The following is a 14,702-nucleotide window of genomic DNA, read 5'->3' as shown; positions in this document are numbered from 1 at the left end:
TTTCCACAATGAGAAAAGACCTTACTGCAAAGCAAGCTTAAAAGGCCCCCAATATAACAAAATGTAAGACAGTTCAAATACAAAAGACGAATGTCCAGATTAAAGTACAAATCAACAAATTGAAGAAAAAAATATACAATATACAGCAAAAAACCAACTACCATCTCCTTACTTTGAAAGGACACATATATCCTCCACACACAGAATTCTTTTTTAAGTCTGTTAAAACACACATAATTTTTGAATGTTAGCTAAAGATGTGTTGTGTACTGAAATTGAATTCTTCTTTTTCAACAAGTATAGTTAGTTCAGATCAATATTTTGTATTAGGAGTTTTAGAAATCATTATATTAGCAAGTTTGTTTGACATTTTATTATAAGTAAAAAATTAAATTAAATCTACCTAAATTAGTTTTAGTCTAACAATATTTAGATATTAGCGACATGATATAGTTCTGCAACTTATTTTGATTGCCGTGTGTGCAACCTTTTGTTGCAGACTCTATACAAAGAAATCCTACATTTCTTTGTTTACTTTGTAGATTTTATTGTTTAGGTTCAGTCTGTGGTAAAAGTTTTTTTTTAAAAAACAACTTTGTCAAAACCTTTATGACATTGTATAGACTTTGATAAAAGCTTTTTTATGAGGAATAAAAAATGTTATTATTAATTTTGAAAACAATTTGTTTTTATTTACGTGATTAACTGTTTTATTGGACATTTTTTTGGTACTTAATATTTAGAAACAGTCTGGAATTAAAATATTTAGACACCAATAACATAAAAAAAATGTTATAAAACATGGACTAAAGGTTATGAAATGAAAAAAAAAATACTCAATATGAAAGTTTTATGATTTAGGGGCAACAAAGTATACTAAAAATGTTGGTGGTTTTTATTATGGTGGATACTGAAATTGCATTAATTAGGTGTACAAATTGACAAACAAGTGTCTTTTGTTATCATTAAACACTTTTTTTTACCTGATACTGATTCTGATACAGTTAATCAATAGAATAACAGTTAATTAGATATAAGTCATGGATATACAAACTTCTAGTAAATTTTACAGTCCATAATAAAATTGAGTATGGAAATGGGGAATGTGTCATAGAGACAACAACCCGACCATAGAAAAAACAACAGCAGAAGGTCACCAACAGGTCTTCAATGTAGCGAGAAATTTTGGCACACAAAGGTGTCCTTCAGCTGGCCCCTAAACAAAAATATATACTAGTTTAGTGATAATGAACGCCATACTAATTTCCAAATTGTACACAAGAAACTAAAATTAAAATAAAACAAGACTATCAAAGGCCAGAGGCACCTGACTTGGGACAGGCACAAAAATGTGGCGGGGTTAAACATGTTTAGGAGATCTCCCCCTCCCCCTATATATAAATTGCAAAATGTACTGGACCATGATTTATACTTACAATCTTTTTTTATTTGACACTAAATGATAAAGGTAACATACCTAGCAGTCATTTAAGAAAGAACCAAACATATACATAAATTTCTTTTCCTCCTCCACTGTCATTTGTTGTCTAAATGATATTGGTGTTGCCTGTCCCATGGCATTGACCTTGTGTTTACTGTCACATGGCTTTGACCTTGTCATATCAGTACACAACCTTTTGAATCCACTTCTTTAATTTCATTTGAGAGAAACTTTCTCAGAAACTTTACTATGCAATATGCTACTGTGAACGTTTTGTTGTCCTTTAAATTGATTATTTGGGAGTTTCCCACAGCAAATCATGGACTTTACTTAACGGGAAGGTTAACTTGCTACATGTAGCAGTGCCTATAGGTTATACTTACTTAGCAAAGTATATTTTGTTCTTTTTCAGTTATTGAAACATTTTGATCTGAGAAAAACACCTTCATTAGAGTTTGGTTTAATGCTCACATTTTCATATCTCCCATATGGGTTAGCAGAGGGATTACATTTATCAGGTAAAATATAACATTTATAGGATCTTTAAATGTATTTATACACGTTTATTGTTCAGTTTCTTGAAACTGTCCCAAATGTTCATTAAATATTTGCCTTTGACAAGTCAAAAAAAAAGGATATAACATCAGTCAAAATACACAAACAAAAATTAAAAAAATTACACTAACAAAAGCAAAAACCACTCAAATTCTGTTTTTCCTTGAAATAATTGAAGAGTGAGTTATAGGTTCCCTTTTATTTGTAGTATGACAGTTCAATACATGATTTATAAAGTTTTCTTATTACTGAATGTTGGACTAATTTTGGCCCTTGTGAAAAAAAATATTTTAGTACACATGCACATGATGCATGATCACTTGAAATGGCATTGACTTTATTCTCTTTCAAAATTGAATTTGTGATTTTAAAGATGTATAAAGGTAGAATATATTTTTCACAGACAATGATTATAGTTTTTAGAGATAAGAAGATGTGGTATGAGTGTTCATGTGACAACTCTCCATCCCAGTTACAATATGTAAAAGTAAACCATTATGTCCGCTACACAGAGCCCTGGCTCACACTGAAAAGAAAGCTATAAAGCATATGATTGTTCCTGAGCAGATTGCTACATATATTTCCAGAATTAGTGTTATATGGCATATTTGAATTTTCCTTTATTTTATTATTTATATTCTATTGGTTTATTTTCAGGTATCATGGCCATTTTATTTTGTGGTATTGTGATGTCTCATTACACTCATTCAAATCTATCACCAGTCACACAGATCACTACACAGATGACATTTAGAACTATATCATTTATAGCAGGTAAGTAAAAAATACACACAGACACACTTAAATACACATACATCACCAGTCACACAGATCACTACACAGATGACATTTAGAACTATTTTATTTATAGCAGCTAAGTGAACAATACACACAGACACATTTAAATACACATACATCACCAGTCACACAGATCACTAGACAGATGACATTTAGAACTATTTCATTTATAGCAGGTAAGTGAACAATACACACAGACACACTAAAATCATATACACATACATCACAGCACACAGATCACTACACAGATACCATTTTGAACTATTTAATTGATAGCAGGTAAGTGAAAAATACACCCAGACACACTTAAATACACATACATCACCAGTCACACAGATCACTACACAGATGACATTTAGAACTATTTTATTTATAGCAGCTAAGTGAACAATACACACAGACACATTTAAATACACATACATCACCAGTCACACAGATCACTAGACAGATGACATTTAGAACTATTTCATTTATAGCAGGTAAGTGAACAATACACACAGACACACTAAAATCATATACACATACATCACAGCACACAGATCACTACACAGATACCATTTTGAACTATTTAATTGATAGCAGGTAAGTGAAAAATACACCCAGACACACTTAAAGGTTGCATTTCTGTAAATATTGACAATGCAATTTCCCATAGGAACTCCTTTACGGCTAAAACTGTACCACTTTTACTATGAAGTTTTTAAAAAAATCTTATACTTGATTTGTAAATTCATTTGCACCACTATTTTTTTATAAAGGTCAAAATATAGGGCTGTGTGGCATATTTTCAATGTTTATTTGCCCTGAACTTCTCAGAGTTTAAACTTACACTAATTTTCTTAACTACCCCTACCTCGAATGAAAGGTTACCACAGACTTCAATGTAAACAATATGCACGTGTTTATTTACTGGTAACATTCCCAAGTTCTGTCTCTGCAATATGGAACACAGATAGCATAACTGGGAACCAGTATGTAAACAAAATTAATTTTCTATGAATATTCAATTTCTCCCCAAAAGAGACGTGTTTACAAAAACAGCTGTATTACAAAGTGCAACCTAAATACACATACATCACAGCACACAGATCACTACACAGATGACATTTAGAACTATTTCATTTATAGCAGGTAAGTGAACAATACACACAGACACACTTAAATACACATACATCACAGCACACAGATCACTACACAGATGCCATTTTGAACTATTTCATTTATAGCAGGTAAGTGAAAAATACACACAGACACACTTAAATACACATACATCACCAGTCACATAGATCACTAGACAGATGACATTTAGAACTATTTCATTTATAGCAGGTAAGTGAACAATACACACAGACATACTTAAATACACAAACATCACCAGTCACACAGATCACTAGACAGATGACATTTAGAACTACAGTTGACTCACGTTTTGTCGACGTCAGTTGGACCAGAGAAATATTTCGAGATACATGTAGTTCGACTCAAACAAACACTGGAAGTTCAACAATCTCAGGGACACAACTCTTGCTTAGCTTGGTAAAGCTAAAATAAATCCGTGTGAATATGTTTGTAGTAAGCAATTATTTTATGATTTTAAAAGTATTAATGAAAGAAAAATTACAGAATGAGTTACTGTTTTATATGAGCATAAAGTCAAATTGTTTGTATGAAATAACTTGTTGATATCTAATACACATTATTATATGAATATGAGGCCAAAGTTGTTGTATTTTATACCATATGACGATATTTAATAAAAATTTAGACAGAGGTAAACATGATTAAACATAACATAAATTTTCCAAAGTGTTTTGGGATTTTTTTACGTATATGAAATTACCTATCTTTACAATTTGAATATTGTTTTTTTCTTCTTTCAGAAACCTGTGTATTTGCCTATCTTGGATTAGCCATATTTAGTTTTAATGGTTTGATAGTCAAGCCAGCTCTAGTCATATGGGGTATTGTAAGTAGTATTGACATTAATGAAAGCAGATTTCAAATGTACATTTATTAGACAGCTACCCAGCAATATGAAACACCAAAAAACATGTACATGTATATGTATGAAACTGATTGATTTTGGAACATTCAAATACAAAATAAATGATAATTTTTTGTCTGTTTTGTATAGCTATAGGGTTCTGATGTCATTTCAATTCTTTAAAAATACGTAAAAAGTATCAGACTTTCATATAAAATTTTTCAACCCAGAAATTAGTTAACAAATGTTTTGATATTCATCTTGATAAGTGGTTTTCTATCAGAAGCAGTTGATATAAACTACGGTAATGCTTATTGTATACAGAAACTTAAAAGGCTTTGAAAATCAATTAAACTTTGCCATTTGATAAACAGTGTTTTGATATTTATAGAAAAGAAATTAATTCTTTAATTTGATTGATTATTAAGAAGATTTGATTAACTTTTTCCCTCTGATATAATTTATGTGTATAAAAATATTGAAGGGAGATAATCGGCCAATGGTAATTGATGAGTTTAGAACTCGACCACATACCATAAGATCAAGGGCATCTTTATCATATTAGATGTGTTAATTTGACCCAACATTTACTATATAAGGGTGATTATCTGAAATAAGTCTTTGTTAGTTATAATGGTGTATTCCATATAAAAAAGTGTTGATTTGATTATATGTATTTCAACTTCAAAAATGGAAGTTTTTATATTTTACTTTTTGTTCTTTTCAGGCACTTGTTCTAATAGGAAGAGCTTTCAACATATTTCCATTAACATTTCTAGCTAATTTCTTCAGAGAACATAAGATTACTCGTAAAAATCAATTTATAATGTGGTTTAGTGGTAAGTTAATTTAAATATGACATAGGAGCATATTCATAATATCGTAAACATTTTTTATCTCCTCACCATTTCCTTAGTTTTACTAATTAAATGTCATGTTTTTGTATCTTCAGTACAGGGATATATATTTGCTCGATGCCGCTTTGTAATATTTTATTTTTGGAGTTTAAAATTATCAATCTCTTTCTTAAACTTTCGGTCATTTTTAAAGTACCATTATTTCTTTTCGTTTTAGATTGTTTTGAAAATGTATGACATATATGACATGGACATTAGGCAAACAATTGTAAGACATTGATTGAGATTAAAATTAAAAAAAAAAAAACCTTCAAAACTTAGGTTCTAACAAATCTCTAGTTCTGAGCTTATTGATTTATTACATGCATCGATTCGCTCTAATATTATAGTTGGTTTCTGTGTGTGTTACAATTAAATGTTGTGTTGTAGTTTTCTTATATTTGATGCGTTCTCTCAGTTTTAGTTTGTAACTCTAATGTTTTTGTTTCTATCGATTTTATGAATTTCAAACAGCGGTATACTACTGTTGCCTTTATTTATATGATTTTGTATGCCCCAGCCCCTAGGTGGCATTGGCATATTATTGAACTCATGTTCAACATTCTGTTCTTGTTTTTTCTGTAAGGTAAAGCTCTTTAGATTATTTTACCTCTGCTCTATGAGTGGTGTTTATATTGCAAACATCTTATCAGTCTGTCTGTTTGTACTTTCCATTATTTGTTCACTTCAATCTTTTTTTTCAACAAAATTTGTTGTCACACTCAGAAATTACTATGGAAACTGAATGACTTCATATTTGATCAGCAACTCGGCCAATGAGATGTAGCATGTGTGCACTTTTCTGAAACTTCAAAATGCAATGGTGGGTATGCCTAGCCATACAATGTGTGCATTCTTGTTGTCAAAGCCTTTTAGCAACTTTGGAACAGCTAAGAGTGACCAGAAATAAAATGCATTTGTATCTTTTAATGATTCAGCAAAAATTGCCACTAAATCAGATTTACAGATAAACAAACATAACAGATTTCAATTACCAAAAGGTAAAAAGGAATATCAAAATGGCATATTTTAAGAAGGTGAGCTATTCAGGCTCTTGAGGGAATTGGAATAGTTGATTTAGATATTATAATACTGAAATGAACATCTCTTTTTCCAGGTTTACGAGGTGCTGTTGCATTTGCCTTATGTTTACATTTAGAATTTTCTAAGGAAGATAAAGAGAAAAGATACATTTTAGTGACAACCACTTTAATCATAGTTTTATTTACCACTATGTTTCTTGGTGGAGCTACAATGCCTTTAATGAAGGTATGTTATAATTATACTCCTCATAAAAACATGAAAATAAATTTAAACTAAAATATTTTAAAACATGAAATGTATAACAATGTTTTAAAGAAATTTATGTTTGAAACGACAATTTTTACCAATTTTTTGTTTTTTGTTTTTACCTATGCTATTATCTTAAAAACTTTTAAGATGCAAAAATTATCAGCAAGACCAGATCTACAAAAATATCAAGATATCTGAAATAATAAGTCAACATTTACCACAGTTTATATTGACAGATTTTCCCTTGGACGGATAATGAAAACTACAAATAGCAAAAATAGTTAGCAAAACAAGATCGACAAATAGTTAAACATATCAGAATTTGAGCAAATTTTTGGAATACAGTCAAAATATACTTTCAATGTTAAAAGTGACTATTGTTGAAGATGCACATACATCTAGTTGAGCTAAAACTATGAGGAAATTTACCATGTTGCATTTTGTAGTGGTGTTCAGTTTATACAGAATTAATTGTACATTGTATTATAATGTGTATTTTTATAGTTTCAGAAGAATGTGTATTATGATGAAATATATCTGAAACAAAAGATGATATTGAAATATTATTAATTTTGCAGCTTTTAGATGCCACAGCAAAAACAAAGAAAAAAAAGAAATCTGGCAAAGAAGTTTCTCTCAGTAAAACTAAAGAAATGGTGAGGACAACAAAAATATTTACTTTATTATAAATATGCTAATATAGCATATTTGAATTATGTATTAATTACTAAAAGGAATTTTGTTATATGTTATTTTGTGAAAGTTCTAATATTTCCTTGGGTTTTTTTTACCAAATTTCGTTATAAAGCTAATATTTAGTTTCAAAATAAAAATGTGTAGATTTATTTAGATCTTTCTTCACACTCATTTGATTTAGCTGTATCAATTTTTTTCCATTTAATTGTCAAAAAAATGTGCTTCATTTTTGTTCACTTTGATTTTTAAGAAGTAACCTGTGTGTTTTTTCATGTAAAATTAAGGTACGAAGATGGGATGTGGTATTACTTCTAATGAAAGAACTCTACACCAAAACAAATGATATAGGAGTAAGCTACTGTAGGTCATGGTTCAGCCTTCAACAATGATCAAAACCAAACCTCATAGAAACTATAAAGACCTCAATATGACAAATGTCTAACAATTCAAACAGTAAAATCAACAGACTGATTTATGAACATTACAATAAATGCATAAAACAAAAATGATATACAGCAACAAACAAAAACCACTGAATTTTAGGCTCTTGACTTTAACAGGCATCTACAGCATGTGGCAGTGTTAAACATATTTGAATCTTAATTTCTTTGACAGGGAGAAACAGTAGATACTGACCATTTATCAGAGTTAACAGAAGAGGAATATGAAATCCATTATTTAAAACCAAACCAAAAAGGCTTTCTAAAGTTTGATGCTAAATATCTTGTGCCATTCTTTACAAGAAGATTTACTAAACAGGTTTGTACACACAATATTATTATTTATGTTATTCAAATATCTATTGCAAGTGTAATGCACACTATTTGATGTTATTATTATTGGTAAAAGCAAACCTGTCTCTAGTGAGACCAGAAAAGTGTAAAACTTTACAATAGATAGAAATGGTCAAATGTATATTGGGAAAATATTGGTAATACTTTGGATGGTCATAAGAATGAATACAATTTTGAATGATAAAAATAGTTTAAAGCAATGTCTGACCAAACTATTTTTGGATATAGAAGAAAGCTATATAATATATAGGATAATGTTGTGCAGAGTTATGGTTCATGGACTTGAAAAATGTATTTGAATGAATTTTGTATTCTTTGCCTACCAAAGTAGAGGGGCATTATTTTTATCTGGTCAGTCTCTCCATCCAATATTGGGTTAAAGTTCAAGAGATACAGTTATTATATTTTAAGGAAGTTTCTTGTTTTATTTAATTCATTCATTAAAATGTGGGAATAAACTAGTAGTTGCAGAGAAGTTAAATTTTCTATAGAATACTTAAAAACAATAAGTGTTTTTAAAAGAGATTTCCCTGTGTTAATAAAAACTAATATGAGGAATGAATACTAGTAAACTTTACATTTTATCATGTTTGTTTTGTTGTTTTTGTAACAGGAAGTAAGAGAAGGACAAACACAGATGAACTATCTGACAAATCAGTGGTTTAAAGATGTGAAGAAAGTAGCTCCTACAATGTCTGACTCAGAATCTGAAGATGAAGTGGAGACTAGCCTCATTGACAATGAAGTGACTAATAACTGATCAGCAGTAAATTGCTCAAAAGAAACTTGTATTTATTCAGTCATTGTAGTATTTATTGAATTTATCGTATTTTCATGAAGAATATTTATGTTTATCATTGATAAAGATGCCACTGATTTTTTTTCAAAATGTTAAAAATGTGATGTACTGTGTACTTTTACCATCTTTTATAGACATGTTCATTTTGTATGTAAAGTTTTGAGTATTACTTTTTAAATTCATTCATCTTTAATAATTGGTTGTGACTTGGAACATTTTTTATGCCTTGAATTATTAAAAAAATAATTGATAAATCAAAATAGTAGAACCTGTAGACAGTGTTTAGATATTTGAGTTTTCTGTTGTTGTTAAATCTTATATTTCATATTTATAGACCATATAAGGTATAATTGGTTCTCAGATATTGACAATTCAGGGAAAAAAAATTGATGATAAAAATGGTAACAAAACTTCATTATAATTCATAAGATTTGGCTAAGAAATAACATATATTCTAAAATCGAAATGAGTGTGGATCATCAATGAATGGGGTGTAAAAGTCAGTTTGACAGCTTCAGATTTGATAAAATTTGACCTTTTAGAACTGGACCAATTCACCACTTAACATAAAGATTCAGCACCCAAATTTTTTTGACATGGAATAACATCCCCCTACTTGATATTTCATGCATTTGATATCAAGAAATAAATTGGGAAGTGTATCAAATAAAACATGCAAGTTATACACTGTTTACACTAGGGACTATATTCGTAGACAACAAAAACCAAAGGATGATAACTTTGTCCTTGGACCAATAGCCTTTCTTAGAATAATTTAAGTAGTATCAATAAGAAGTCCTCTAAATAGCAGATAAATAAACAGTATTTTTTTCAAGATGGCCAACTATTACAGAAATTTTTTTATAATCCGATTTTATCATTTCTTAAAAAAAAATCTTACAAAACAAACGTTCATCTCATTTGCTACTATTTGTATGGATGTTAGCATACACATTACTTATGATATTAGTACAAGGTATATTGATTATAGTTTAATAACTATTTATATGTGTTTTTGTTGAGGTATCTATTGAAGGTTTGTGATATATACTCTTATGTCCATGACACAAAATGTTGTTAATTGTTTCTCCAAATCCTTTTTTTAATTTATTTATGTTATTATTTCTTTATTGTTATAATGTTTTTGATGCTACAGATTTGAACACTGGTTCCAGTAGAATTGTAGATTCATATAAAACTTTATCCTGACTAATTAGACAGAATTCTACCTTGTAAGAAATCACACCAATTAACTGCTGTGTTTTAGCTGAAAACATTAAATAAAAGACCACCTGTGTTACAAGACAATTTTTTTTTATATATTTTATTTTTTTGGATCATTTCACACACACATATAGTTTAGTTTGTATGGAAGTAAAAAAAGTCAAAACCCATCTGAAGAATTACAAATTTCACATACAAATATAATGGGAAATACAAATATAATGTGAAAGGCATAGCAGATGATTAATAACTGAAATGTTTTTAAAACGCCCATTTTTTGCACTTTCTTTTTACAACAAAATCTGAATAACTTATTTTTATTTGGTAACAAATGCCTGTTCTTATTCTCATTTTCTTCATCTTTATAGATGAAAAAGGGATCAATAAACTTCCTTGTTAAATAAGTATTCTATAGTGTATATAATCTATAATATCTAGTCATAATACTTTCTTACATATCTCAAAATTTTTCTTGTGTATGCATGTAATGTTATTCCATAGTTATAATTAAGAAATTATATTGATCCTTTTTGTGTTATTGTTATTGTATCAGTTTGTGCGTAAGTTTTATTCTACCATTTTGTGTGTTTTTATTGTATAAATGTTTTGGGACCATTTCATGTTTGTGATTGAAGTATATATTTTAGTTACATAGTTGTACTAAAACAATATTGATGCATTTATTAATACTATACTTAATTTTTGTAAATTAAAAGTAATATTTGAAGGGGGATATGTTAATAATATTTACATGAATCCAGTCAGCAATGAATTTAATTATGATTTTTTACCTAAACTTTGAACTTTATGGAACACCATTTCATTTAGAAAATTGCCCATTTATAAAGAAGATTAAAAATTTCAAAGATATTATTACGTATTTTAAATATATTGCATGATAGTTTCTTTAAGATATGGTTATGAAAATGACTTTTATATTTATCTGTTTTAAAATTTGCATTTTGTAATTTTCTGTTTGAAGATTTATCAGCTGGTTTTTTTTAAATCAATAGCCTGTTCCTTCTTTGTTTCATTCAATAGTCATATTTTCTATCAATGACAATCATCAGTTTTAATACATACTGGTCAAAACATTTAAAATTATTATTATTTCTCTAATACTTTTAAGGTGGCTCGTGGGTACAAAAATTTTAGCAAAAAATTAAACCTTTATTTTTTCATTACAAATTTTATTTATTACACTGTTAGTTGTTACTTTATGATATGGTACAAAAAACAACCCCAAAAAATGATTTGGTTTGGCCAAGATGACTTTAAAAATTGAAAAATTATCTCCCTTTGGTGCAAAAATGCCATTTTTTAACCTTAAATTTGAAATATCTTTTTTAACTCATCGGTGACCTATATTTTTTATTATTGTTTTCAAATAAGCTGTACATAAACTAAATAATTGTAAAATTTAAGCGATTTCTTATATTAGGTTATTTTTTTATTTCGATATTTCCTCTTTTTCGCCTATTAGTTCAACAGAAAAAAAGGACATTAACAAAAATGTATGCTTCTTCCAGAGGCAGATTTTAGCTTAAATGAACGGTGACCCCATTTTTTTATTTCATTTTTCTTTTAAGTATATGATAAAGTTCATTTATGAAAAAATATAGCGAAATCCTATATTAGAAAAAAAAATTCATTTATACCCAGGAGCCCCCTTAAGCTTTTAACATTTCTACTCTCTCCTTACAATCATTCATGTAAAACATAAGCCAGATTAATCTTATTCACAAAATCTTTGGTTTCTTTTTTTAAACAGTTTCATACAAAAAACAAGAAAGTGGATCATTCATATTATTAGCTCACCTGGCCAGAAAGGCCATGTGAGCTTTTCTCATCACTTGGCGTCCGTCGTCGTCGTCGTCTGTCGTCGTTAACAATTTTTCAAACATCTTCTCCTCTGAAACTACTGAATGGATTTGAATGAAACTTAGCATGATTGTTCCTTAGAGTATCCTGCACAAAGTGTGTGCTTCGATTTTTGATCCGTCAAAAAACATGGCCGCCGTTACTTAAAATAGAACTTAGGGGTCAAATTCAGTTTTTGGCTTATATCTCAAAAACGAAAGCATTTAGAGCAAATCTGACAGGGGGTAAAAATGTTCATTAGGTCAAGATCTATCAGCCCTGAAATTTTCAGATGAATCAAACAAACCATTGTTGGGTTGCTGCCACTTAGTTGGTAATTTTAAGGAAATTTTGCAGTTTTTGGTCATTATCTTGAATATTATTATAGATATAGATAAACTGTAAACAGCAAAAATGATCAGCAAAGTAAGATCTACAAATAAGTTAATATGACCAAAATTGTCAATTGACCCCTTAAGGGGTTATTGTCCTTTAATGACAATTTTTTACAATTTGTTCATCATATTTGCTAACTTTAAAAAATCTTCTCCTCTGAAACTGCTGAATGGATTTGGATGAAACTTAGCATGATTGTTCCTTAGATTATCCTGCACAAAGTGTGTGCTTCGATTTTTGATCCGTCAAAAAATATGGCCGCCGTTACTTAAAATAGAACATAGGGGTCAAATGGAGTTTTTGGCTTATATCTCAAAAACGAAAGCATTTAGAGCAAATCTGGCATGGGGTAAAAATGTTCATTAGGTCAAGATCTATCAGCCCTGAAATTTTCAGATGAATCAAACAAACCATTGTTGGGTTGCTGCCACTTAATTGGTAATTTTAAGGAAATTTTGCAGTTTTTGGTCATTATCTTGAATATTATTATAAATACAGATAAACTGTTAATAGCAAAAATGTTAAGCAAAGTAAGATCTACAAATAAGTCAATTTGACCAAAATTGTCAATTGACCTCTTCAGGAGTTATTGCCCTTTAAAGACTTTTTTCACAATTTGTTCATCATGTTGACTTACTTTAAAAAATCTTCTCCTTTGAAACTGCTGTATCAATTTCAGCCAAACTTAGGCTAAATGAGTTTTAGAGTTTCAGAGTATCTAGTATAAATTTTATATTTCATTTCCTTGTATGTCAAGAAACACAGCTCCTATGGCTAAAATAGAACATAGGAGAAAATGATTTTTTTTTTTGCTTTTGAAGAAAATAGGACGATTCAAAGAACATTTAAATAAATTGAAAAGCCAAAATAATCATTGATATGAGATTAAACCAAAAAAATTCAGGTGAGCGATTCAGGCTCTTGAGAGCCTCTTGTTCTCATATTTGAATGAATTGTATATCTAGATAAAAAAATATTGACTTGAGGAATATGCTGTTATTATCAATGTTAGTAGTATATATCCCTAATAGATATCAATAGACCACTTTTTGAGTTCATCCGTCACTGGAAAAAACTCGTCAATTATACGCACCTTTATGACGTCATTTACCAGATAGAGGGGGTCGCCTGTATCCCTGCACTATTTATGTTCATCAAGTGTCTTAATGATGGTCATTGTGCAGGATAAACTAGAAATAATAGTTATTTAGTAGGTACTTAATGATAATTCCCTAATGACAGCCGTGCTGATTTTCAATATTGAGAATTCAATTTGCCGAATAATGTGTACAATATAGTATTATAGTTTTCCAACCACTCGCTCAACATTGGAAATGAAGTGACGATGCCCTTTAACACACAAATGACGTTCACTAAAACCAGAGTTTTTACGGAAATGCATCGAACTCGAAAGTTGTCTATTGAATTACTAGGTGTACAATGCTACTTTCTCTGTTGGTTTTTCTGTGGGTAATCTTTAAACTGATGTTTCCTTTGAAGATCTGTATTAATAAAGTAGAAATACATGTAAAATTGAATGCAAGTGTTAATATTTAAGAGACTATTTATTGATGTATAAGTCTGTGCTATTTATTTATAATTCATCACTTTTTGTGAATATGGGCATTTTGTGTGTGTGTGCATTTTGCTGTAACCATGTTATCAGAATGTAAAGAAAAGTGGTAGTCTGTAACTTATTGATTCTTGGGTGATATAAGATGGGTATAATGGGTTATTCTGTATACTAATTTGGCAAATCTTTTAGTGATTTTTGGTCCTCAATTCTCTTCAACTTCTTATTTTATTTGACCTTTTAAACTTGTCTTGATAAGATCATCAACAATGAGTCTTTTGTAGACGAGACATACATTAGGCCCACATATAAAATTTTAATCCTGGTATCTATGACCAGTTTATTTTCTTCCATTCTCACCATAATATAAATTTCCTAATTGGTTGCCTAAAA

The 14,702-nt window shown here is 29.4% G+C and overlaps 1 protein-coding gene across 2 annotated transcripts in view; it reads left to right on the top strand.

Moving 5' to 3' along the window:
- LOC134720891 (sodium/hydrogen exchanger 8-like) overlaps positions 1-11,281 on the top strand; it is a 67,049-nt gene extending 55,768 nt beyond the window's left edge. Inside the window, exons 9-16 of one of the 2 annotated variants that reach the window (XM_063583445.1) lie at positions 1,854-1,959; positions 2,654-2,770; positions 4,675-4,760; positions 5,506-5,617; positions 6,792-6,943; positions 7,546-7,623; positions 8,279-8,422; positions 9,071-11,281. In XM_063583445.1, the coding sequence (XP_063439515.1) occupies positions 1,854-1,959; positions 2,654-2,770; positions 4,675-4,760; positions 5,506-5,617; positions 6,792-6,943; positions 7,546-7,623; positions 8,279-8,422; positions 9,071-9,217 (942 nt within the window). In that variant the 3' untranslated portion in view covers positions 9,218-11,281. The remainder of the gene's footprint in view (positions 1-1,853; positions 1,960-2,653; positions 2,771-4,674; positions 4,761-5,505; positions 5,618-6,791; positions 6,944-7,545; positions 7,624-8,278; positions 8,423-9,070) is intronic. The other variant, XM_063583443.1, reaches the window with a different exon arrangement.
- The last annotated feature ends 3,421 nt before the right edge of the window (positions 11,282-14,702 follow it).

The sequence above is a fragment of the Mytilus trossulus genome, chromosome 6, assembly GCF_036588685.1.
Source record: "Mytilus trossulus isolate FHL-02 chromosome 6, PNRI_Mtr1.1.1.hap1, whole genome shotgun sequence".
NCBI classification, from domain to species: Eukaryota; Metazoa; Mollusca; class Bivalvia; order Mytilida; family Mytilidae; genus Mytilus; species Mytilus trossulus.
The sequence above is the reverse complement of the archived record's forward strand: the minus strand, read 5'-3'. Positions and strand labels throughout refer to the sequence as shown.